General features: G+C 46.0%; 1 protein-coding gene across 28 annotated transcripts in view; it reads left to right on the top strand.

The window, feature by feature from the left end:
• DYSF (dysferlin) overlaps positions 1-25,076 on the top strand; it is a 222,195-nt gene that overhangs the window by 148,393 nt on the left and 48,726 nt on the right. For 18 of the 28 annotated variants that reach the window (XM_073791260.1, XM_033838318.2, XM_033838322.2 and 15 more), the window contains 5 exons: positions 1,905-2,006; positions 2,126-2,287; positions 3,338-3,503; positions 3,923-3,999; positions 9,952-10,014. In XM_073791260.1, the coding sequence (XP_073647361.1) occupies positions 1,905-2,006; positions 2,126-2,287; positions 3,338-3,503; positions 3,923-3,999; positions 9,952-10,014 (570 nt within the window). The remainder of the gene's footprint in view (positions 1-1,904; positions 2,007-2,125; positions 2,288-3,337; positions 3,504-3,922; positions 4,000-9,951; positions 10,015-25,076) is intronic. The other 10 variants (XM_033838329.2, XM_033838320.2, XM_033838332.2 and 7 more) reach the window with 1 other exon arrangement.

Below are 25,076 nucleotides of genomic sequence, written 5' to 3'. Positions count from 1 at the left end.
GAAGATGATGAATTCCTTCACTCTGTGCTCTGGGGACTTAAGGATAGTTCTGAAGCCAGCGTTGTTTTGAGAGGTGCCTCTGATGGCTCAGCTCTGCTCAAGTCCCTGGGGGATCACCAACAACATGAGTGACGGAAACAGTGGCACCACCAACAATACAGTGTTCATTTTAGTCACTGCTGTTTATTAAGCACCTTCTATGTGCCAGAAACCCTTTATATTTGTTCTCTTGTTAAATTCTCAGACCAATTTTGTAAGAGTTTCGTTATCCCGGATTTTCATGTGAGGGTACTGAGTCACAGAGGTTGAATAATTTTCCCAAGGTCAAATAGCTGAGGAGCTGCAGGGTTCAGACTAGGACCAGGGTCTGGTTTGATTCTAGAAATGAGCTTCTTACCACCACAGGTCACGAAGCGTAGCATCATCAGTGTGTCATTGGCAGGAGTGACAGCTGGGATGGGCTGTGAAGTGGTGAGGCAGGAGGAAGCTGGTGGGTTTCAGTCCTCCAGCTGCTCCCACCGTCTGCGTCAGAGCATCTGTAGATGGAAGCACCATCCTTTGAGAAGGAACCCAGAGCAAGTCACTCGGAGAATGAATCCAACGATTCCATCGTTTATTAATGCGATTACCTGAGGCAAGCTCTGTAAAGCACACAGCACAGCCCTTCTGTTTATAGTTAACATTTCCTGAGCGTCAGGGCCTCCATGTACGGATGTGCAGGTTGTGCACTGCGGAAGAGCCCTGGGTCTAAGGGCGTGCGATTTCCAGTGCAGACATCATGTATTTTAATTTATTATAACAATTTCCAGTAGGTGGCAGTAAAGTGTCTTGTTCTAATAAACTAGTAAACTATGATGATTTTCTGACGTGGACGTTAAGAGTTTTAAGAAAGGGTCATCCTTCTCTAGTTGTCACAGAGGTGCCATGTGGGCTCCTGTTGAGAGTTCACATGAACCAGGCACTCTTCTAAATGTTGTATTAACTTCTCCAAGCCTCCCACTAACCTTTAGAGGTTGATAGTTTTTAATAATCACTTTATAGATGAAGAAAATGGAGCCACAGAGAAGTGAAATAACTTATTTTACTCAGTAAGTAGTGGAGTCAGGATCTATACCCAGAGCCCATGTTTCTAACCACTGTCAGACTTGGTAGTTGTCTAATCCACAGTAATACCTGCCTCCATTGCCCCGCCTGCTTCCCTATGTATTTCTTCAGGACTCTTGCCCAAGTCTTTCTGGCAAACCCATAGCAGGTAGGGTTGACACAGGCCACGCTCATCTCTGGTCCGTGGTGTGAAGGAGCCTCCCCAGTAGGCCCTTTGGTGCCCCTGGATGGTGGGCCTTGCTGTCCCCTTCTCCTATTTGTAAATACCCCCTCTGGCCCACAGTGCAAGCATTCTGTTCAGATGTGTCACACCTCAGGACAGGTGTGAGTTTGGGGCTGGAGACCGAACACCAGGGCGGGTGGTAAGTCGGGAGGGTCTGAGCCAGGAGGCAGGAGAACCAGGCTAGCAGGAGGGCACGTGGTCCTCTCGGGACTGAGAGGGGCTGAAGTGGACGTGTCAGGTTGGACGGGACGGTGCACGTGTGTGCACAAGTGTATGTGTGACAGGGACGGGGTCACCCTGAGCAGCTCGTGGGTGGGAGGAGGGGTGCCCCGGGGCTCATTTGAAACAGGATCACTTGAACCCGGGGCCAAGGTGCTAGAATTGTGATCCTGGAGGAGATGGTGCCTGAGAAACTGACTTTGCTCTCTCATTTCTGTCTGCCCACTTCTGTGTCCTCGCCACTCTGTTTCTGTGTCTCTCCACACGTCCTTCTTTCCATCCCATCTGTCCTCCTTTCTTGTCTTTCCGCCTTGGTCTCCCTCCTGCCTTTGCCTCCATTCTACCTGCTGCCCTGCAGTCGGAGGACACGGACCTACCCTACCCGCCACCCCAGAGGGAGGCCAACATCTACATGGTCCCCCAGAACATCAAGCCTGTTCTCCAGCGAACCGCCATCGAGGTGAGCCCGCCCCCGTGGTGGGGTGGGGACTGTGGGCAGCCGGGCCCTTCCTCTTCCTGGCCCAGCCTTTCTGGGGCCTGGGGGCCTTCCCAGCTGCTGTCCTCACTCCGTGCCCCCAGATCCTGGCGTGGGGCCTTCGGAACATGAAGAGCTACCAGCTGGCCAGCGTGTCCTCCCCCAGCCTGGTGGTGGAGTGCGGGGGCCAGACCGTGCAGTCCTGTGTCATCAAGAACCTCCGGAAGAACCCCAACTTTGACATCTGCACCCTCTTCATGGAAGTGGTGAGCCCGACCTCCCCGCTGTCCCCTTCCGGAGTCCTGGTGGTTAGAATTTCCTTGCGGCCCCAGGCGGCCTGCGGTCTGGCTCCCTGCGGGATTCTGAGTGGGTCACGGCATCGCTCCCACCTCACTGGAGAATGGGAGGAAATGCTCTCTCCTCCCTGGAGGAGTTGAAGCCTGCGAGCAGTGCAGAGGGGGCCAGCTCGGCCCCTTCTCCTCAGATCCTGAGTCCACGGAACTCCCAAGGACCCATCCGTGGCTGTTTCCCCGCTCAGGGCCGGCCTCAGCTCCCCCGGTGCTCCCTGCCAGGTCTCTGAGCTTCCAGGATTCCTCCAAACCTTCCAGGACCTGGTCCTCCCCCAGCCTGGGCCCCCGCGGAGGGGCTCACCCCCGCGGCCCTCAGGCCTCAGCTCCCTCCAGCAACCTGGGCTGCCTGGGCCTAGTGACCAGAGTAAGGCAAGTCTGAGGAAAGGAAAATGGTTTGCAAGATGAAAGTACTATAGAAATTCCAGGCCCAGTGGCTGTCAACAGGAGCCTCCTCCTGGCTGAGCCAAAGCCGCCACCGAAGGAGAGCATATAAATTATTTCAAGTTGTGTTCAAAGTGCTTTTAGGGTTGGGGGGAGAAGAATCTGGGTCTGGAAGCCAACTCTTGAGTATCCACTTGGGGGGGTCTGTCTGCGAGAAACGTTGAGTCCCGGGCCAACTTCTCCCTTCTTCCCTTCCCCGGCCAGTGAGGGTTCAGGGAAAGTAGACTTGTTTTAACTTTAGGCTGAGCTGGATGTGTTTGGAAGGTAAAACTGTGAGGGAGAAGTCGGCCTCTGCATACAGCATCCAAGAGGCAGACAGAAGGGACGTGTGGCTTCTGCTCCACTGGCCAGCTCCTGGGCTCGGCAAACCACCCGTTTGGATCGCTGGCTCTTGGGGGTTATGTGTGGGTTGAGAGCATTTTCTGCACCTTGGACTTGCCCTGGGAAGAAGGGCTCGCCTTCCTCTGAGACCTCCCAGAGATGGGGTCAGGCTGCTGCCCAGAGCTTCCCCCCCCCTCCACCCAGATGCTGCCCAGGGAGGAGCTCTACTGTCCCCCCATCGTGATCAAGGTAATTGATAATCGCCAGTTTGGCCGCCGGCCTGTGGTGGGCCAGTGTACCATCCGCTCCCTGGAGAGCTTCCTGTGCGACCCTTACTCAGAGGAGAGTCCGTCCCCACAGGGCGGCCCAGGTAGGGGAGGGGCTGTTGACGGGGGCGGGGAGGCAGAGGGGGCTGGGACAGGTGGACTTCCCAGCTTACCGGGCCCTGAATGAGACGACCGGAAGGACGGTCGTCTCCCTCAGGGCACCGTCTGGCCCTGGGCTGGGCCCCCCAGGAGAGGTTGGGGGGGTGGATGCTGAGGTGGGGTGTGGTGCGGAAAAGGCCGAGGGAGAGGGAGATTCAGGGATCAGTGGGATGAAGAGGGAGCTAGAGGGAGAACTGGGGAGACGGGGAGCGTGACGGGATCCGGGAGAGGGAAGGATGGCTGGGAGGAAGAGGGAGACACGGAGTGAAAAGTGCGGCAAGACAGAGGGCCGAGTCTTGTGTCTCAGGAGGGGTGAGCCCCTGAGGGAGCCCCCTCTCAGGCCTGGACACTGCTCCCCCTACAGATGACGTGAGCTTACTCAGTCCTGGGGAAGATGTGTTGATTGACATCGACGACAAGGAGCCTCTCATCCCCATCCAGGTACGATGGGTCCCCGGGGACACACACTGGCTCCTTCCAAGAGCTGGCTTGCTTGCCCTCTCCCTGCCCCTGGCCCTCCCTTCCTTATCACACGGCCTCCATAGGACACTCTCTCTGCAGCCTGGTGGCTGGACACCTTACAGATGGACGGCCCCCGTTAGGAGCTTTCAGTCTGGTTGGGAGCAGGTTGGGGGTTGCGGGGGAGACTGTGTGGTCTTCTGGTCAAGACCCAATCATTTCCCCCAAAGCATATGAGAAAAATGGCCCCACTACCTGGAGGGCGCTCTCCTGGAAATCACCCAGGAAATCAGGGTGGAAGGAGCGAACGAGAGAGAAGGAGGACAGGGTGGGGAGTGACCGGTAGCCTCTGGGGTGCCCCAGCCCCATCGCCTTACCCAGCTAGGGCCCTCCTTGGGGGCAGATTCATCTGTGGGCTTGTGCTCTGTGGCACCTGGCAGGCAGCTTGAAGGAGGGGTGTGTATCCAAGCCAGTGGTCCCTCTCACCCCGTTCCCTCCACCTGCAGGAGAGGAAGGGGGCCAGGAGAGGGGCCTTACTGCAAGGGTGTCCAACCCTGTGGGCAGGTAAGAGGCAGCCCCTGGCTATGTGCTCCACAACAGGGCGAGCTGGTGACCCAGACACCAGTGCCAAACAGCATGGCAAGAGGCCTGTGGCATCTCTTATTGAGGGGGGAAGCGCTCTCTTCACCTTGGGCCCTGGGCTGGCTCAGGGTCCTGTATGGCTGAGACCACCCAGTCCTTCCTGCAGTGGAGATGGAGAAAGACCTCACTGTGGGCACCAGCCTGCAATAGCTCTGTTCCAGGTTGTCACCCTCTGTTCCAGGTTGTCACCCTCCGCTCAGCTTCTCTTGATTCTGGCCGCACCCCTGGCACGTGGGGCTCCCAGAGCTTCTGGGCTGCCCGGAGGCAGAGCCTCCCAGCCCGTGTAGACAGTACTTGTGCTCAGGCCCACAACCTGTTTGTTCACTGGGGAGGGGGTGGCATTTTGGGAGGGTTTTATTTTTTTCTGAACCATCAGTCAGATATTAGCCTTGAGAGCAAGAGAACGAACTTGGGTGTTGGGTTGGGCTCGGGGTCCTCGAGACTCTCCCCGAGATGTGCTTACAGGGGCTTCCCTCTGACATTTAGGGCTGATTTCTGCTTCTTTCTCACGCGCTCATCTCTTTCACCTTTCTGCCACTTCCATGGGGACATTTCTGGTGTTCAGTCCTGGGCCTTGCTGCTGCTGAGACAAGAGCTTCATAGCTGCTTTATAGTTCTCTGGTGCTAAGCGTCCTCAGAAGCCCCCAGCTCTCTGTTTCTCCCGCCTCTATGGCTCTCCAGGGCCCCACCCCAGCACGCGTTCTGCTGGGAGCACCTTCTGGCCAGCTCCCAGTCATTCTGTAAGACTCAGCCTAGGTGTGGTCACCTCCTTCCAGGATTCTGCCCTGGCTCCCCCACTTCTTCTGCAAGTCCTGTCTCTATCTTGGTCACCGCGCTTGCCTTAAGTCGTGCAGCATCTTTCCTAGACTAGGCTCAGGGAAGTGACTAGGGGTCATTCCTCTTTGTGTCCCCAGTGACCAGCACAGGGCCTGACTTAGAGGAGGCGTTCGAAGAAAGTCTGCCTGGGTGGATGGGTAGATGGACGGATGGATGGATGGATGGATGGACGGATGAGTGGATGGATGCATAAGTAGATGGGTGTCTGGGTCAGTTACCTGCCTACTCTCTGTAGGGGTCTAAGGAGGAGCTTCTCTTGACTGGGGAAACCCAAACGGAAATTGCAAATACACAGAATTCAGCTACGCTCAAGGCTAGTACCTTCTGGCCTGGGTGGGTGTTCGTAGCTGAATGAGGCAGCTAATTAGCCCCAAGCTCCGGGCGCCCAGTGCTGGCTCCCGCTTCCCCCACCCCCGTCAGCGGGCCGTCTGAGTCTGTGCAGGGAAGCGTAGAGCTTGCCCAGCAGGATTTCCGTTCTGTGTGTGCTGCCCTCAAAGTGTCTACAGACTCAGATGGGGAGGGACTCTCTTGGGTCCTGCTGGCTACAAGCACAACCAGAGGCAGACGGTGAGGAGGCCCAGGCTGGACGTCCTTACAGCGTTGACATGAGTGAACCGGGGCCCGGGGTCTGAGCCAGAGCAGGGGCTGCACTCTTGGTGGGAGCATGCGGCTAGAGCTGCTGGCCGGGCAGAGGGCGGGGAGCTGAGGTTCGGGCTGGTGGAGGCATGCCCGCGCGGGGAGGGCCTGGGCTCACAGGACCTCGGAGGTCGGTAGGGAGAGGAGGAAGTGAGATCCGCCTGCTCTGGTGGGGGAGGTTTGGACCCTGCCCTCATCGAGCTCCCTGTCTGATGGAGGAGACATAACCCTATTCTCAAGGAGCCCCGAGGCCCGCAGGGAGATCAGTCCCAGTCTTCGGGAAGCCCTGTCCTGATGGGGTCTGCTGGGGGCTTGGGGAAAAAGCAATTTTGTATCGTGCTTTTCTCTGAGATCGTTGATCCGATCTGGCTGGCTCAGGAGATCCTTCCCTCACTCTGTCTTGCACATCTCCTGTGCAGGACTTGGGAGGACCGGGCATCTTGGGGCTGATCCAGGAGGCTGTGGGTTCCAGATCCAGTGGTTTTCCAGATAGTTCTGGCTGGGCTCTTGTCCCCTCGCCCCTTCCCCAGTGCAGATAGGAGAGGGATGAGAAGGAGGGATGAGCAGTCTGGCAGAACTTGGATTTTGCTGGCTCGTGTTTGTGCAGCCCGTGTCTCTAGGCCGCCCGTATTGTTCCCCCCCCATCATGCGGCCCCTATCGCTGTGCTCACCAGCTCTGGCTGTGGACCCAGCAGAAGGCTCCTCCCCAGCTCCAAATGCTCTCTTGCCACATTTGGCTTCTGTTTAAGTCCCTCCCGTCTCCTTGCTCAGTTGCCTCTTCTCTGCTGAAGAACCTTCTCACCATCGTCCGCCAGTTTCTGGGATGAGCTGCCACACACTAGAAAAAGATACCCCAGACTTTCCTGATGCTTGTGCCATTGGCTGACAACCACGGCCAAGCATTTCTCAGGTTTCTAGAAATGTTTCAGTGTCTGTCAAGAGTGGCCAGTTCTAGAGATGATCTGAAATGGATGTATGAGGCAGAACTGTCCACTTGGCCTTCTAGGCCTTGTAGGTGGGCACCTGTCTCTGGGAGTAGGGAGATGCCTGGCCTTCTGGACTCTTCTCTGTGGCGGGGGCTGGGATGAGATCAACTCTCGCATGGCAACCCCACAGTGTATTCTTGGTCCGTGTGGCTGTCTTTGTGTAGATTTTAGTGCCGTAGTCTGGGGATGGTGGCAGTGTGGGTGTGTGCGGTGTGTGTGCACATGAGTGTGCGTGAGAAGTGGGGTGGGGGGCTGGGAGCAGATATGTGCGCAAGCGTAGTGGTGGTGCTGCAAGCATCGTGGCCTTGACACCTAACTTGCTGAGGGCAGGCTGGGGGTGTCCTCTGAGGGGGGCACAGAGGTGTTTCCTTCCGTCTAGTGCTCTGCTTGAGATAAAGGATATATTCATTTTTCTCTGATTATAAGTATATGTCCATTATATAAAGTTTGGAAAATATAGAAAAATAATGAACAGATAGGTGTTGCCTCCAGCCAGGAGCACGCTGTGAATGAACTGCTCCCAACGCGGCCTCCTCTGTCCTTCCCTTCCCCCCAGGCTGCACTCTCTGGCTCTGATTCTGCCTCTGAGTATGAATCAGGCTCTACGTTTATGTTTCAAACAAACTTGGGGTCTTTGTCGACTAGTCTGCTGGTTCTTGGTGTTCTGATGATGAAAATGGGAAGAGAAGCAGTGCAGGAACGCACCCAGAGTGGGCTTCCCACCATTTCCTAGGGGGTCCTGAGGCTCACGTAGAGGTGGCACCCCCTGCCCATCCCACGCCTCACCTACCTTCAGGTCAAGGGTGACGCTTGCCTATCATTCTGAGAGATCACCCTGGGTAGGGGTCTCCTCTTGAAGTCAGGCCGTGGGTGGAGAACATGTGTGTGTTGAGGAGGGATAAAGGGGAAGCGCGCTCTCGGGAAGTCTTCCCTCTGGCTGACAGAGAGAGGAGGGCTATGTTGCAGAGCCAGATGAGATGCACAGAGTGATAGCAAAGCAGCGAATGCTTGCTTAGCAAGGACACCAGGATCTTGGACTCTGGGCCCTACAAGGTCAGCGTGGGCTAAGTCATCAGGAAAGCTTCTCCCAGAGGGCTGGCGAGAGGGGTTAGAACAGCAGAGGGGAGAGGAGGCCTTTCCTGGTGGGCAGAGGAGCTGGGGCAAAGGCTTGGTGGTGGGAGGTGTGTGTGTGTGTGTGTGTGTGTGTGTGTGTGTGTGTGTGTGTTGACAGCATGTGTGTTGATTGCATGTGTTTGGTGGTGCACCGAGTGTGTGTGTGTGTGTGTGTGTGTGTCTGATGGGCCTGGGAGGCTGTAGGGGAAACTCAGGCTAGCGTGCAGGAGGCATCAGAAGGCCTGCTCCCCACACCCGTGGGGTGGGGTGGGGTGGGGTGCTGGGGCCAGCTGCTCCCCGGCTCCCAGCTCGGGCTAATTTTGAGCCACCTGCTCCGATTTTAGTCTCTGGGACGCCGTGAAGGTGGGAACGTGCTCCCAGAACTGGAGCGGCAAATTATGTCCAAATCCCAAAGGGGAACATGTAATTTCGGAAGCTGGCCCAGACCTTTGGAGCACTATGTTTAGCTTTATTTTTTCTCCCTCTTGCACTGGTGAACTGCCGGTTTCCCTCTCACCTTTCTAAAAACGAACTGTATTAAAAATAACAATACGGCTTCTGTGAGGTTCAGGAGGAGAACAAGAGGGGCAGAGCTGCTGCCTGGCTGGGCCAGTCTCTGGGCAGCTGGGGGCTTCACGTGGAGTTCATCTGGTCGATTCCAAGGGCTCGGCCTCCTGGGGAGTCTCCCAGAGCCCCCTGCCCCAGACTCAAAGGAAGAGAGGGTCCCGCTGGTCTGCTCTTCCCTCCACCATATCCCCCAAGCCTGCCTTCCTGGACCGTTAGCTCTCTCTTAAACTGGCAGTGCTGCTTTATTCCTCTATCCTTCACACTTGCTGTCTCCTCTGCCTAGAAGGCATCTCCTGGCCTCATCCACCTAGACTGGTACTCGTCCACCCACAGCTCCATCACCTCCTCTGGCACTATTGTAGTGGCCCCTGAAAAAGTCACCGTACCTTCGGTCCTGACCCCAACAAGGCCCTCCTGGACCCTGCACCCTATACATTATGGATTCACTGTGCTAGGAGATTGCAGGCAAGGATCTGATGCCAGAAGAGAATGCAGCAAGGTTTCCGTAGTATAGGGGTGGCGTGTTTATGAGACTCTGAAAGCTTCCCTGGTTTTGGGGAAGCCACATGATGCCCTGGTTTTTGTCCTTGAGGACAGAAGACTCAGAAACCTGCATTGGTTTAGGAATAGTGCCCAAGCAGGGGTTGGTGTGACTCAGTTGTTAGAAGAAACCACCAGGGATGATGGGGAGCTTGGAGTATGTCTGAGGTCAGGAAGTTGGAAAGGCAGGGAGGGCATGTGAGAGTGGCATGGAGTCAGTGGTGCCCAGGCAGTGAGAAAGCAGGCATGAGACAGGTATTGGCTGAGCCCCTCCCACGTGCCTCACCTTGTCCTAGGTGTGCATGGCCTTCACGTCATCCATACTCGCTGCTGCTCTGTGACAACACACGGCTGTGTTCCCATTCTCCAGATGGAGATGCTGACTCAGAGAGGTCAGGGGGCTTGTCCAAGGTCACGTAGCTGGTAAAGCAATGAGGCCGGGATTCGGAGCCACACTTGTCCAACTCCAAAGCACGCGTTTCTCGCACAACTTTTGCAGCCTCCCTGGAGAGAGAGCACAGGGTGCCTGGTTGGAGAGCTCTGCTTCCTCGGGATCATGCAGTTTTCCCTGGTTTCTCTAATCCTGTCGCTAACCAGCGTGTTTAATTTGTAGCTTGCAGATGGTCTGTCGGGCTTCGCCCCCACTAACATGGCGTCTTCTCCATCCAGTCGTCATGTATGTATTGTTTACCTATTTGTGGGCACCTTGATTTTCCCGGGGGGGCTGAGTGGGGGTAAGGAGTTAGGAAGGGAACAGAGGAGGTGGGGATGGGAGGGGAAGAAAGGAGTTTTCTGAGCCCTGGCAGAAAACAGTTACCTGTCCTGTGCGGTGATGGAGGGGCAGGGAGAAAGCTGAGGGAAGGTTTGCAGAAACAGACATCCCTGAATTATCTCTCGGTGCATCCTGGGATTTACCTTAATCCTGTTTCCCTGCATGGGGTAGCATGGGCCAGTGGAAACAGGGAAGTCTCTAGACCCTGACCGCTGGGACGTGGGACACAAGAGGCCTCTGTGGGCAAAGGCAGATTGATTTTCTCTACTCCTCCCAGAGGCATGAAACGTGTGTGACTGCGGAAACCTGGCTGTCCCCAGCAGATTCTGAGAGCTCTGCTGGGGCCCACAGTTCACTCCTGCATTTGCCAGGAGGGATACTTCTGTCCTCCTGGGCTGATTCCTTAGGTATTATCTTTATGGGTCGAGGGTCCTTCAACATGCACTCATGAAGCCAAGGGGAGCCCCAGACTTGTAGGGGGGACATAAGAGATAGGACTTGCTGAAAGTTAAACTCCATTCATGGTGCCAAGAGGAGGCATTGCTGTGTTGAGAGTTTTATGGCTTCTAGGCAGAGGCAGTCTACATTTTAAATGTTTTCTGATTTATCTATTGTAGAAAATATAGAAAACACAAAAAAGTGTAAGGCAGAAAGTTAAAACCACCTGTGTTCCTACCAGTTGGAGATAAGCACTGTTAAGACTTTGATGTGCCTACATTTTTAGATATCTCTTATGCGCACGTGCATACTTTTATTTTTTTACAAAATCAAGATCATATTGTACTTTTTAAAAAATCTGCATTTTCTTGTACTTAAAATGTATTATAAATGTTTTTCCATGTCTTTATATTCTTTAAAAAATGGTTGCATGTCATGCTGTTGTATGGACATCTATAAACTATTCCCCTATCATTGGACATTTCATTTCTTAATTTCCACTATTGTCTTATTTTTTGTCCCTTAGAGGAGTTATTTTTAGTTTACTTTAAATAGGTCTAGTCCATTTCTTGTTAAGTTATTCCTAGGCATTTTATAGTGTTTGTTGCTGTCTGAATGGAATATCTTTTTTTTTCTTATGACTTTGTATAACTAGCTATTGCTAGAATATAGAAAAACAATATTTTTGTATATTTACTTTGAAACAGACTCTTTGTTAAGTACCTTTATTACTTCTGACAGTGGTTAATTGATTCGGTTGAGTTTTTCAGGTAGATAAGATTGTCTTCTTCAAACAATAATAAACATGTCATTTTCTAATAGTTATACCTTATTCCTTTTTCCAGAATGACATTTGATAATGGAGTTGCTAGTGAGCAAACTTATTTAGTTACTGATTCTAATGAGAAGGTCTCTGTCATTTTTCCATTATGATAACGATTGGTAGTTTCGGATAGATATTCTTGATTTTGTCAGGTTGTGTCCTGTATTATTAGTTTATTAATAACTTAAAAATTAGATATGGAAGTTTAATATTGGGCTGGCCAGAAAGTTCGTTCGGGTTTTCCCATCACATCTTATGGCCCACTGATATTATCCAATGGCATTTGACATTTATCAAGACGATCATTTTGTTTTCCATTGTCCGTTTTATATATATATATTTTATACACACACACACACACACACACACACACACACACTCATATATATGTATGTATAATTGTCCTGCATTCCTGGGGTAAACCCAAATGGGTCAATTGGTCATGGTATTATCGTTGACTACAATTGAAGTCCTCTTATGCAGTCCATCAAGATAGGTAGTTGGTTGGCTAATTAAAGTCGGTTAAATAGGGACTCATTAAAAGTCAAATATAAGTACCACGAACATTTCTTCTTAATCATATCCATGTATCTTCATTTGACAGTCATTTGACATGTGCCAAGACCTCTTTGAATTTGGATCTGCTATTCAAATGTCATGTTGTCTTTCCAGTATAAACCACATTCATAATGCATTAGCTATGATTTTTCCTTTAGGTTTATTAAAGTTTGATGAGCTCTTAATGATAGCTGCAAAAGACTCTGAACATGGAGTTTTTTTTAACATTTCAGATCCCCCTCACCTTTTTGTCCACCTCACTCAGACTTAATTTTCATAATTAAAAAAAAACAACATTAAGTTCATTTTCATAGATAAAATGCCCTTTCTTTTTAAATTCAAATTTTATATATTTTTATAATATTTACTTATTGATCTAATTACTGTATTAGTACAACTGGCATAAACAGATTTGGGAACAAACAATTAACTCTTGGTAAACATACAGCTCATCTGCTGGGAGCTGCAGTGGATAAATTAGATTAGCTGCAGGCTTGCATCTACTCTGGACCTTAGATCGTTAGCAGAGAGAATGGGTAGCATTTGTTAATCCTCGTTAAGGGGAAGTTTGTAAGGATAACATCTAGTATATATTACTGAGTTAGATTTGTTATTATTTATATGGGACTTTTGCATCTTTATTAATAAGTATTACTTTTAGGTTGTCTTTGTTAGGTTTTGATATCAAGGTTATAATAGTTTTATAAAATATTTTTTGAAGTGTACTCTCATGTCCTGTGCTCTTGAACAGTCTCTGTGGCAGGAGAATGATTGTTTAAAGGTTTGAAAATACATGAGAGCCATTCTTTATGAAAATGAATTATGCAAGTTGAAAATTACATGATATAAACATTTTGTCTTGTTTTATGTATAAAATGTGTAATACTGTGAATCAATCTACATTTAAAAAATGATTAACAGTCATGAAATTTAAAAGGTGGTGGCCAAATGAACTGTATTTATGGTTTAGCTGGTAAACAGGATACCCATCATCTTTTTTTGAAAATGGTGTTATATGATGTGAGTTTTGAATTTTAGAAGATCTTCAGGAATGCATACCTTATACAAGTGTATAAGATGCATCTGCTCGGTACTCATTTGTAAGACTGGGCCTAGCACCATTTTTGGGAGGGGATTCTTTGATCATTTTCTACTTCTTCAATCAATTTAGTGCCTTAGATGTCTTCAGATATTGCTTATAACATTAGTAGAGATTTATACATATTACTATAATAAAAGAAAATCCTTCTGTATCTGTTCTGTTTTTTATCCTCATTTCTAATTTTGTAATTTATGTTTTTTTTTTTTAACTTCATTAGGCTTAATAGCATTTCATCAATTTTATGGTTGTTTTTCATCCAAAGAACCAGCTCTTTAAATTTTTTTGATTCTTCTGTGTACTTTTTTTCCGTGTTTTTTTTTTTTGTTTTTTTTTTTGGCGGTACACGGGCCTCTCACTGCTGTGGCCTCTCCCGCCGCGGAGCACACACTCCGGACACGCAGGCCCAGTGGCCATGGCTCACGGGTGCAGCCGCTCTGCGGCATGAGGGATCCTCCCGGATCGGGACACAAATCCGCATCCTCCACACCGGCAGGTGGACTCCCAACCACTGTGCCGCCACCAGGGAAGCCCTTCTGTGTACTTTTAATTTCTTTTTCTTTTTTATTATTTCCTTTTCTTGTCTGATTGCACTGACTGGGACCACAAGTTTAATATTCCATGTAACTGATAATAGTATTCTTATCTGCTCTAATTTAAAATGGAATATATTTTTTTGAATTTTATTTTATTTATTTATTTTATACAGCAGGTTCTTATTAGTTATCTATTTTATATATATTAGTGTATATATTTCAGTCCTAATCTCTCAATTCATCCCACCACCACCACCTCCCTGCCCCCCCCACTTTCCTCCCTTGGTGTCCATGTTTGTTCTCTACATCTGTGTCTCTATTTCTGCCCTGCAAACCGGTTCATCTGTACCATTTTTCTGGATTCCACATGTATGCGTTAATATACAATATTTGTTTTTCTCTTTCTGACTTACTTCACTCTGTATGACAGTCTCTAGGTCCATCCACATCTCTACAAATGACCCAATTTCATTCCTTTTTATGGCTGAGTAATGTTCCATTGTATATATGTACCACATCTTCTTTATCCATAAAATAGAATATTTTTATGTTCCACCACTGAGTATGAAATTTATCAGGTGAGTGATTACTAGCTAGCTAGGAGTTTTTATCATGAATGATGTTAAATTTTATTCAGTGTTCTTTATGGATCTGTTGAGGTGATCATATGATTTTTCTCCTTTAATCTGTTAATGTGGTGAATTACATTAATAGATTTTTTTTTTTTTAGATGTTGGGGGTAGGAGGTTATTAATTAATTAATTTATTTTTGCTGTATTGGGTCTTCGTTTCTGTGCGAGGGCTTTCTCTAGTTGTGGCAAGCGGGGGCCACTCTTCATCGCGGTGCGTGGGCCTCTCACTATCGCGGCCTCTTTTGTTATGGAGCACAGGCTCCAGACGCGCAGGCTCAGTAGTTGTGGCTCACGGGCCTAGTCGCTCCGCAGCATGTGGGATCCTCCCAGACCAGGGCTCGAACCCGTGTCCCCCACATTAGCGGCAGATTCTCAACCACTGCGCCACCAGGGAAGCCCCCATTAATAGATTTTTTAAAATGCTGAAACAACTTTGCAGTTCTGAAACTATCTATCCTGGTCATGTTACATTGTCTTTTTTCTGCATTGTTGGGTTCAGTTTGCAAATGTTTACTTTAGGAATTTTTTTGCATCAATCTTTATGAGTGATAATGGCCTGGAGTTTCTTTTTCTGATACTGTTCTTTTCAGGTTTTGGTATCTAGGTAATATTAATCTTATAAAATGACTTGGGGAATATTTTCTCTTTTTCTAGTCTCTGAATAAATGATAAAAGCTTGAAATTATCTGTTGCCTGAAGGTTTGGTAGATTCATTTGTAAAACTGTCTAGACTTAGCATTCTTCTCGGGGATATTTTAAACTGCTGATAAAAATTTTAAAAATGTTTATAGGACCTTTGAGATTTTCTGTTTCTACGTGAGTCGTTCTTGGTGATTTATATTTTATAGGAATTTATCCATTTCTTGCTAAAAATTATTGACATAGTGTTTTTCATAATAACCTCTTACTGTTTTGAAAAATCTTCTTCTTCTATTTATGTTCCCTTTCATTCCTAAGGTTATATTTTATTATTCTTGCCAAAATTTGTCAGTTCTGTAAAAGTCTTTTCAGAGAACCAATTTTTATGTCTGTTGATTTAGCTCTATTGTTTCTGTGTTTTCTAGTTTCTAGTTCTTTTCTTTATTATCTTCTTCCTTCGAGTTTTAGAGAGCTTGTTATATTTTTAACCTCTTAAGAGCTATGCCTAGTTCATCAATTTTCAAACTTTCCTCTTTTCTAATGTAAGCATTTAAGGCTATAGAATTCCCTCGAAGTACTGCTTTATGCATCCCACAGGTTTTGGTAAGTGGTATTTTTGTTGTTTTTTAGTCCTGAGTATTTTCTGATTTCTGTCATGTTTCTTTTTGACACCTGAATTGTTTAAAAGTATGTTTTAGAAATTCCTAACTTATGTTTTAAGTTATCTTTTTATCGGTTTCTAGCTTAACAGTACTATGGTTCAGAGAATGTGGTCTGTGTGCAATATTTCTTGACACTTGCTTTATGGCCTAGTACAGGGTCAATTTTTGTAATGATCTTGTGTGTGCTTGAAAAGAATGTGTATTCTCCCAATTTTACATATAGCGTGTCCATTTAGATCAGACTTGTTAACTGCGTTATTCAAATCTATTTTCTTGTGATTTTGTTTTGTGTGGTTTATCAATTTTTGAGATATTAAAACATCCTGCTTTGATGTGATGTTTGTTCTTCCTTGTTATTTCTGCCTACTTTTCCTTTATATATTTGAGGCTGTGTTATTAGGCACAAACAACTGTAGATTTCTTATATCTTCCTAGAGAATTGAATCTTTTAATGATACGTAGTAAACCCCCACTCCTTACCTTTTAAAATCTCTACTAATGAGTTTTGCCTTAAAGTCTGTTTTGTCTCATGTTAACATAGCTATACCATATTCTCTTGCTTGATGTTTTCCTAGTATATCTTTTTCTTTTTACTTTCAACTTTTCTGTGATTTTATGTTTTAGGTGTCTCTCTGATGAACAGCAAATAGATGGAGTCTGGTTTTATTTAATACATTCTGACATAAGCTCTTAATTAGAGAGTTGGACAGTCTAATATATTAATTGTGTCTTACTGATATATTTGGATTTATTTCTGCCATTTTATTCTACTGTCCAGCCCTTTTCTTTTTTTCCTCTTTTTAAAATTTTTTTGGATTGAAAGATTCACCTGCCCCCACCCCCTGCCCCCGTCTTTTCATTCCTTTTTCCCTTTTCAGTTTCAAAGCTATACATTGTTTCTATTCCTTCAGGGATTAGTATAGAAACTTTAACATGTATATTCAATTTAGTAAAGTCTAAATTTAATTGGCATTTATAGCCTCCTCCAAAATATTACAAGGAACTTTGGATGCTTTAATTCCAGTCACTTACCAATTTACAAACTTTTGTTCAATATTTTAGCTCTACCTCTATAAATGACACTTTTAAAGCAATATTATTTTTTAAGTAATTGATTTTTCTTTTAGCTATGCCCATGTTGACTGTTTTGTTTTGTAGACCAGTCTTCCTTCTCCTGAGATCATCTTTATTCCTGAAGTAGAGCCTATAGAAATTCCTGTAATTGGGATCAATTCATTATAAACATTCTCACTTATTTTTTCTATTAAAATTTTTTTTATTGCAGTATAGTTGCTTTACAACGTTGTGTTAGTTTCTGCTATACAGCCAAGTGAATCAGTTATATATATACATGTGTCCCCTCTTTTTTAGATTTCCTTCCCATTTAGGTCACCATAGAGCTTTGAGTAGAGTTCCCTGTGCTATATAGTAGGTTCTCATTAGTTGTCTGTTTTATATATAGTAGTGTGTATATGTCAATCCCAATCTCCCAATCATCCCACCCCCCCTTCCCCCTTTGATATCCATAAATTTGTTCTCTACATCTGTGTCTCTATTTCTGCTTTGCAAATAAGTTCATATGTACCATTTTTCTAGCAGTATTATATGATACTTGTTTTTCTCTTTCTGACTTACTTCACTCTGTATGAAAATCTCTAGGTCTATCCACATTTCTGCAAATGACACTATTTCATTCCTTTTATGGCTGAATAATATTCCATTGTATAAATGTACCACATCTTTTTTTTTAAGGTATGTACATTTTTTATTTAGACATAATGTTATTTCACACTTAATATACTACAACATAGTGTAAACATAACTTTTATATGCATTTGGAGACCAAAAAATTCATGTGACTCTCTTTATTACGATATTTGGTTTATAGAGATGGTCTGGAACCAAACTCGCAATATGTTCATATGCCGGGATTTAGAAAGAGAATGTTCTATTGTTTCACTAGTTTGTTCATCATTTCTGAAAGATTACCTTAGGATGCAAATAACCCATTAATTCAGTCAATCAAACAATATTTATTAAACACCAAATATACACAGGTACCATTCTGGGCATGAAATACTAAAGTGTGTGAAACAGAGTCTATGTCTTCAATGAGGCTTCAATCTCTTGGGATTTCAAGAAGTGATAGCACTAAGAAGAAGATAAAATGTGGAAATGCCATTCAGAGTGAGTGAGGGGGTTGCTTTAACTAAGGTAGTCACTTTGCCGTTACATTTTGATTGTTACTTGAATGATGAGTAGGAGGCAGATATGTGGATAAGGAAAAGCTGATGTCAAAATCCTGAGATGGAAAAGAGCTGACTGTCTAAGAGGCAGAAAAGCCAACATGGCTTGGAGTAGGGAACGAAGTGGAGAGTGGGGAGCAGGGGAATGAGTGCATGGGCACTTCAAGGACAGTGGATTTTTTTTCTGGTTATAAAGAGAAGGCCTTGGGTGACTTTAAACTGAGGTATGGCCGGGTCTGAATCACACTTTACAAAGTCCACTTTGGCTTCTGTGTGCAGGATGGACTATAAAGGAGGCAAGAGTTCTCAGGAGCACCTGACGTCCCTACTTAAAGATATGTTCTTCTAGAAGACCAATTTAGAAGCTGTTGCCATAGTTGGGGTAAAAAATGATAGTTGAACAGTATTAGTGGCAGGATATGTTTTAGAGATAGAACTTGTAGATCCTACCGATGAATTAGATGAATTAGAAGAAATCAAGGATGGTTCTTTAAGTTTGAAGCCTGAGCAACTGGATGGATAGGATGATACCATAACTGAGATTGGGAAAATCTGTGGGGAAGTGAATTAGGAGGGCAGGCAGAGAAATTCAAAGCTCTATTTTGTCCAGTCCAGTTTAAGATGCCTGTTAGACTTCAAAAAGATATATCAAGAAGGCAGTTGGATATCTGCAGTGAGAAATGTCAGTTGAGTTGTTCAGTGCTTTGCATTTCAATCTCATTCCCGCCACTCAGAAGCTAGGTATCTTTGGTTGACTTAGTTAACTTTCTGAGCTTCTATTCCTTCATTTAAAATTGGCATAATAATAATAAATAAAGTAATATTTAATCCCAAATCTCCCGAATCCTAGTCCAAGACTCTTCACTCCACCATTCCCTTATTCTCCAGCTACTCATTTGCTGCCATTGTTTGGACATTCTTAGATCGTGTAACAGACAGCAATGTCATCACTTTGTTTAATTTTTTTCCAATTTTTTCCCACATCTTCTTTATCCATTCCTCTGTTGATGGACATTTTGCTTCCATGTCCTGGCTGTTGTAAATAGAGCTGCAATGAACATTGGCGTGCATGTATCTTTTTGAATTATGGTTTTCTCCGGGTATATGCCCAGGAGTGGGATTACTGGGTCATATGGTTGTTCTATTTTTAGTTTTTTGAGTGCCTCTATACTGTTCTCCATAGTGGCTGTACCAATTTACATTCCCACCAATAGTGCAGGAGGGTTCCCTTTTCTCCACACCCTCTCCAGCATTTATTGTTTGTAGATTTTCTGATGATGCCCATTCCTATTGCCCGGCAGGTGCGTGAGGGTCAGCCCCAGTGTGTGTGTGTGTGTGTGTGTGTGTGTGTGTGTGTGGCTTTCCAGGTGTTTGGCAGCAGGCGTGTCTCACTTTTTAATTATTGTTTGAAAATATTTTTATTTCACTCTTATTTTAGAAATACTAGTTTCACTGACACTTATCTCCAGTCATCACTTTGAAGATACTATCTCACTAATCTCACTACCTTCTGGCTTCCATTGTGCTGTTGTCTTCCTAAATCTGAGGACTGTTTTTTTCCTTTTTCCTTTTAATTAGTTCTGGATGGTCAACCATTATCTCTTCAAATATTACATATTCCCCATTCTCTCATTTCCTTCTAAAATCCTGATTAGATCTTCAATGGACCTGCTCTATTCTCCATGTCGGTTCAACTTTCTTTCATATTTCGTGTTTCTTTGTGTTACACACTGGCTAATTTCTGAAGATATGTCTTCTAGTTCACTAAGTCTTGTTTCTAAAGGTTATGTAACCCTGTCTATTGAGTTTCTAGTCCTAAGTATTAATATTTTTATCTCTAAAAGTTCTCTTTTTTTCCAAATCTTCTTGTTTATTTTTGAAAGTATCTTGTTCTTTTGCCATATTGTTAATGCCTTTATTTTTTAAACAGTTTTTTTCTTAAAAGTCCTATTTCTGTTAATTCTGCTTTCTGTTGTCCTGACAAGTCTGATCTGCAGTTGGTGTTTCTAGCTGACTCTCACTCATGGTGCCTTGTTTCTTATGTGTTTCAGTATTTTCAATTGTGAACTCATGTTCCTTGGAACTTTATCTGAGAGTTCTTTGAGGCCTGGATGAAAGTCACATTCTTTCAGAGAGGACACATGTTTACTTTTATCAGATGCCTGGAAACACTACAAACTCAGATTCACTTAAAACTAAATGTTTGGCTTGGGCTTTTTGGGTCTCACCGTTAGTTTGCATTTTGGCTCCTTATTTCTCTGGATTTTTTATTTTTCATTTGCCTCCAAGGATCTTCTTTACATTCCTATCAGCTCAGTCATGCATTTAAAAAGAATTTTAAAGATATCGTATTAATTAATTTAGGTGTTCTTACTTGGAGGGTTTCTCTGGTCCTCTAGTTTGCCATTTTGCTGGAAATCAGTGTCTTTGTTATAGTTTTCAATTTGACAGTCATGATGTCTTCATGCAGATGCTAGTTCCTTCAGGACCACATGCTCTAACTTCTTGTTTATGGGATCCTCCTGAGACTTCCTGTGACCATAAATTGGTCCTTTGTTTTCTTTCGTTTTTACTCAACCCTTTAACAGAACACTTATCTTAGTCCTCGTATTGTCCCCCTTCTTTTGAACCTTAATCTTTTCTTTCTGTCCTCACAGAGGGAAGTCCTTGCTTGTCAAGAACCAGGAGCTCCAATGGCTCTTGCATTAGTGCATAGGCCCCCTTCTAATCTCAAACTCAGGTAAAAGGAAGAAGGAAACAGTCTAAGGTTGTTGTAAATTTACCTTGCCAGTTAGGAATCCAGCAGGGTGGGAGAATTAAGAAGGAAAACAGGATCAGAGGCTTTTCTACTGGGCTGAAGAGTTTGTTTTCTATGTTTGTTGGGGCAGTCAGATGCTGGCTGGCTAGGTCCGAGCCACAGTTCTTGCCTATAGAACCCTATATAGGAGTTTCTTAAATAAAGGAGAGCTGGCTCCAGGCAGGGGTGTTAGTCTAGAGAAGCTTCTACAGTCTTGGCTGTGTGGACCCTCAACCTTGTGAGCTCAGACACCTGATGGGTCAACTTTCTTAGGGCTAGATGCATATTTTTCAAGTTTCTAGACCAAGGTTACCAATGTATGAGTTTACAGTGAGAAATACTTCTGCCTGGGGGATGTGATCTTGGATAGTGGTCCAGCCTGTGGTCTCTCTATAGGCTCAGCAGTTGGGAAGCCAAGTTGTGACTGGAGATGAGTGAAGAATCAGAATGAGGAGAGAGGAGTTCTGGGATTTGAAATTGAGTATCAGCTGTCCAAAATGGACTGATACCTCCATCTCCAAAGAAAGGGACAGCTTTAGTCCCTAACCCTGGGATCCTGCCTCTGATGATGCTGGTGTGAACAGTCAACTCTAACTCCTCTTCTCTTACATTTCCAGGACTGATCAGTTCCTTTGTTTCCTGACATAGCCTTTCTCTAGATGTATTAGTACAATTTACCCACTTACGGTTAAGGCTCAGCGTAGAAGCTGCCTTTCCCTTTGAGATGATTTTGCCTCTCCTTGCTCTGAACCCCTCTGCATTGATTTCATGGTCTGATTCTCCGAGGGCAGCCCTATTTCTCTTAATTCCAAGTTTTGGGGGGAATGCTTCACTGCAGCTTATGAGTACCAACAACAATTTATCAAAAGACTTGGAAGCAAAGGTTTTCTGAGCAAAGGAATCAATGACAGGGTGTGTCTCCCAAGTGAGGAAGTATTTCCAGAAGGTGCCCAAGGCAATTTGTCTCAGTGCACCGTGCTTGCACCTCTGGCCTTGAGAGTTTCAGGGGCAGTGTTTTCACCTTAATAACACGAATGGTTTTTACCTGGACTTTTGTACATATCAGATGTGCTAACGAGGAAGGTACTTATCTTCTCCTTAAAGCAGGTTTCCTAAGGACATGTATTTGGCACTATTGGTTTAGCAAGAATTATTGTATGCGCTTGAAAGTAACAGAACTGTACTTCTTTAAAAATATCTCTGGTTCAGATGTGTTGCCAGTGCAGCCTGGCCTCCCCCCACTCCCATTAGTTCTGATTAGGGAGGTTTGATGCCTGTCACTGTGTGTAATCTGGACCTTCCTTTGTGAGTCATTCCTTCTCTCATTTTCTCAGAGCAAATACAAATCGCCCATCCAATGACAAGTGAAGGCACAGGGGAGGCAAGGGGAGGGAAATCAGAGCCGAAATCTGTTAGCTATTTGGAGTAATTGGTTATTTGCTGTGTTTGCTGGTTGGGAAGCAGAGCACATACTTTATGGTCTCTCCTGTTACGGGGGCTGGAGTCACCCGCCGATATTGGATCCTCGTTGCCGGAGCCCTTGGCTCCGGGCGCCTTTCCCCTGCTTGGCATTCCTGTGGTCTCCTCGGGGGTGCACCCCTCCTCCCTCGATGCGCACTGCAGGGGGGACAGCCCAGGGTGAGACTTGTCTGGCGAACTCCAGGGCCTCATCAGGGAAGAAGAGGCCCCAGCCCCCAGCTAGCAGCCCTCCCTGCCTCTGCCCTGTACTCCCCTCTTCCCAAGAGGTCTTTCCCCCGGTCCACGAGGAAGAAGCTTCATCTCTTCCCAGAGGGAAATTCTCGGCTTTCCTTGAAAATCTACAGGACAGGAAGTTCTCTCTGAGGTCTAATTTAATGCCTTCCTACCCCTGATGGTCCTGTCATCATCCCTGTCCCCTCCCGTTCCCCAGCCTGGGTCAAAACAGTGCTTGGAACTTGGTTCAGCTCTCACTGCTGAGTCCAGGTTCCCCCTGAGGATGCACAGCGGAGCTTATCAACATGCCCAGTGACGTGAGCACCTCTCTTACGTTCACGGAGGCATGGGAAACCAGCCTGAATTAGCAGCAAGTTCGAAATATAGAATATTTGAAAAGTAATATGACTTTGTGTATGAAAACTCACACAGTAACTAGAAAGTAGGTTGACTTTGGCACATAGTAGGCTCCCCCAAAATACTTCTAAAATTGAATTTAAGATAGCTAAGATTAGTGTCTGTAGTTTGATGAATGCTTCTGCAGCCCTGGGAAGGCCTTCAAAAATAGTTTTTCTCTTAAGTAGATGGTTGGAACTCCTGTCAAACAAAACTGTCTACATAAGCAGAACGAAGGTAAGGCAAGGTTTTTGCCCAGGCCCTACTGGAATCATCACAGATTTTGAGTAGCAATGTCTCATTGCTTTCTTCATAGGTTTGAACACTCTTCTTTCATTCACCCTGCTGGATAGATTCCATGCGTTTGGACTTTCTGCATGGGTTATGGGGTCATGCTGTCCTCAGAGGACCAAGTCATGGGGCCCCCATACATACCTTAGGCTTCTGAGTTTGGAAGAGATTTTCCACAGGTCCCCCACCTCACTTGGGCCCTCCATCTGGATCAGGCCAGTAGTCAAACTGTCAGGTCCTGACCCTTCTCTGCTCACCATCTGCTTGACTTTGCCAGGTTTCAGGCACACTGATTCGCGGGGCCTTTTGGAAGCAATTCAGCATTTTGGTTAAAGGTCTTCCTTTTCCTCCCACCTCTGCTGGTCCAGCTGGAAGTCAGAGTAAACAGAGTAGTGATCCCTTCCACAGACATGGAGGCAGAACTGCAGGGAGTGTCCACACGAGACTGAAAGCCCAGTGTTCCACTCGTGGGAATAATTAAGTGGGTTTTTTTGGTCATTAGTGTGTAGAGTTCTGCTGAATCAACACGGTAGCTGACCGTGGGTGTAAGTCTGTGTGGTTTGGGGGGGCATGAAACTTTTAGTATGCATGGGGTGGGGTAGGTTCAGAGTCGGGGCGTTGCACGTCTAGGGGTTTGTCTGGTTTACATGGAGGTGTGAGTACTTGTATGTTATGTCTGTGTTTGTATTGATGTGTGTGTGAGCAAACAGACTCAGTGTTTAAATCTCAAGACATTAATTAAAGAACTAGAGAATCATCACGTCATTATTCCAGTTCTGCAGATATTGAGCTATGGGGCAGAAGCACTGGGGGTCAACCTGATGATGCTGACAACATCAACAAGAGCGTTTATCATGGTAAACTTTATAGGTCACAAAATATCTTCACAGACACCAACTCGAAGCCCATACTAATCCCAGTGTTGGGTTCTAATATTACGATCTTGATGATGCTGATTTGTGCTAAGACAGAAATTACTTTCAACACGGTCAAGGATGGCTACCTTCTGGTTGACGTAGGCAATGAAGGCCTGCTTAAAATTAGTTTTAAAAAATGGAGGTGGGTGTATATTTCCCTAGAGTGGCTCCAAGGTTTAAAATTGTAACCTTGGTGATAAAGGAATTTGACCATGAACTTTTCTCTTTGATTCAAGAGTTCATCCTGGGGAGAGAACACAAGCGATACTCCCTGCCTTCCCCAACTTTCCTAACTTCACAGAAAGTCAGGCTTGGAATGATTGTTGTCAATTTCGCCATCCATATTCATGAACTGCATCAGGCTTACCGAATGAAAACGGGAGATTAAATGGTCTGAATGTGCCGTGCTGATTTGGGTCTTCAGAGGGATTAGGGTGCCCATTAGACTGGATCAAGCCCGGAGAAGCATGTCTTTGTTACATGGCTCCGGTTGCTCAGGAACTGAATGTTGGCTATTAGCTGAAATTGGAGAGGCCGCCAGTCCGTGCCTTGATCAGACTGACTTGCTTGGCTGGCTGAATGGTGAGGGACCTTGAACCCTGGGCACGGGGAAATAAAGCTTTGATGGCCAGACTTCTTGCTGAAGCCTGAGGTGACACTTCAACCATCGAGCCATTTGCATTTGTTTCTCCTCTTTGTCGTGTTCCAAGACTAGATGCTTAGCTATTACACAATGAGGTCAAGAGCACACTTCGAATTAGAGAGTGTGTACGACCATCTCCCTTTTGGAGCTTTGGATCATCGGATTCCACTAACACCAGAGGGTGGCTTGGCTTTGGCACATCTGGGATAAGACATGGGAGGACCGTCCTGTTTCTGTGGGGCTCATTCTCACGGGGGGCTAACTTATTCTTGGGCTTCTTGAGGAAGGGAAGGAAGAAGTGGGCATGAAGTAACTCCATCAGAAGCCAGGTTAGTGAAAGAGCAGGAATGATATTTTCAAGTCACACATCTGTGAGCGTGTTGAAAATATAACTTTATTTTTCTGTAATTCAACTTAATCTCTCTTTTGAGCTCACATTTTTCCTGGCAGAAAAGTCCTGGTAACTTCAACCATTTAGGTTTAAGCTTTAGTTAGTTTTGGATTTTTCTTTCTTGTCCTCACGCCTGGGAGGCAGCTGAGTTCTGGGTTGGGCTTCCATAAGGTCATGACCTCCACAGGAAGGGACCCCCGGTCACT

The sequence above is a fragment of the Tursiops truncatus genome, chromosome 14 (genome assembly GCF_011762595.2).
Source record: "Tursiops truncatus isolate mTurTru1 chromosome 14, mTurTru1.mat.Y, whole genome shotgun sequence".
Classification (NCBI taxonomy): Eukaryota; Metazoa; Chordata; class Mammalia; order Artiodactyla; family Delphinidae; genus Tursiops; species Tursiops truncatus.
This window is presented reverse-complemented; position numbering and strand designations above follow the sequence as displayed.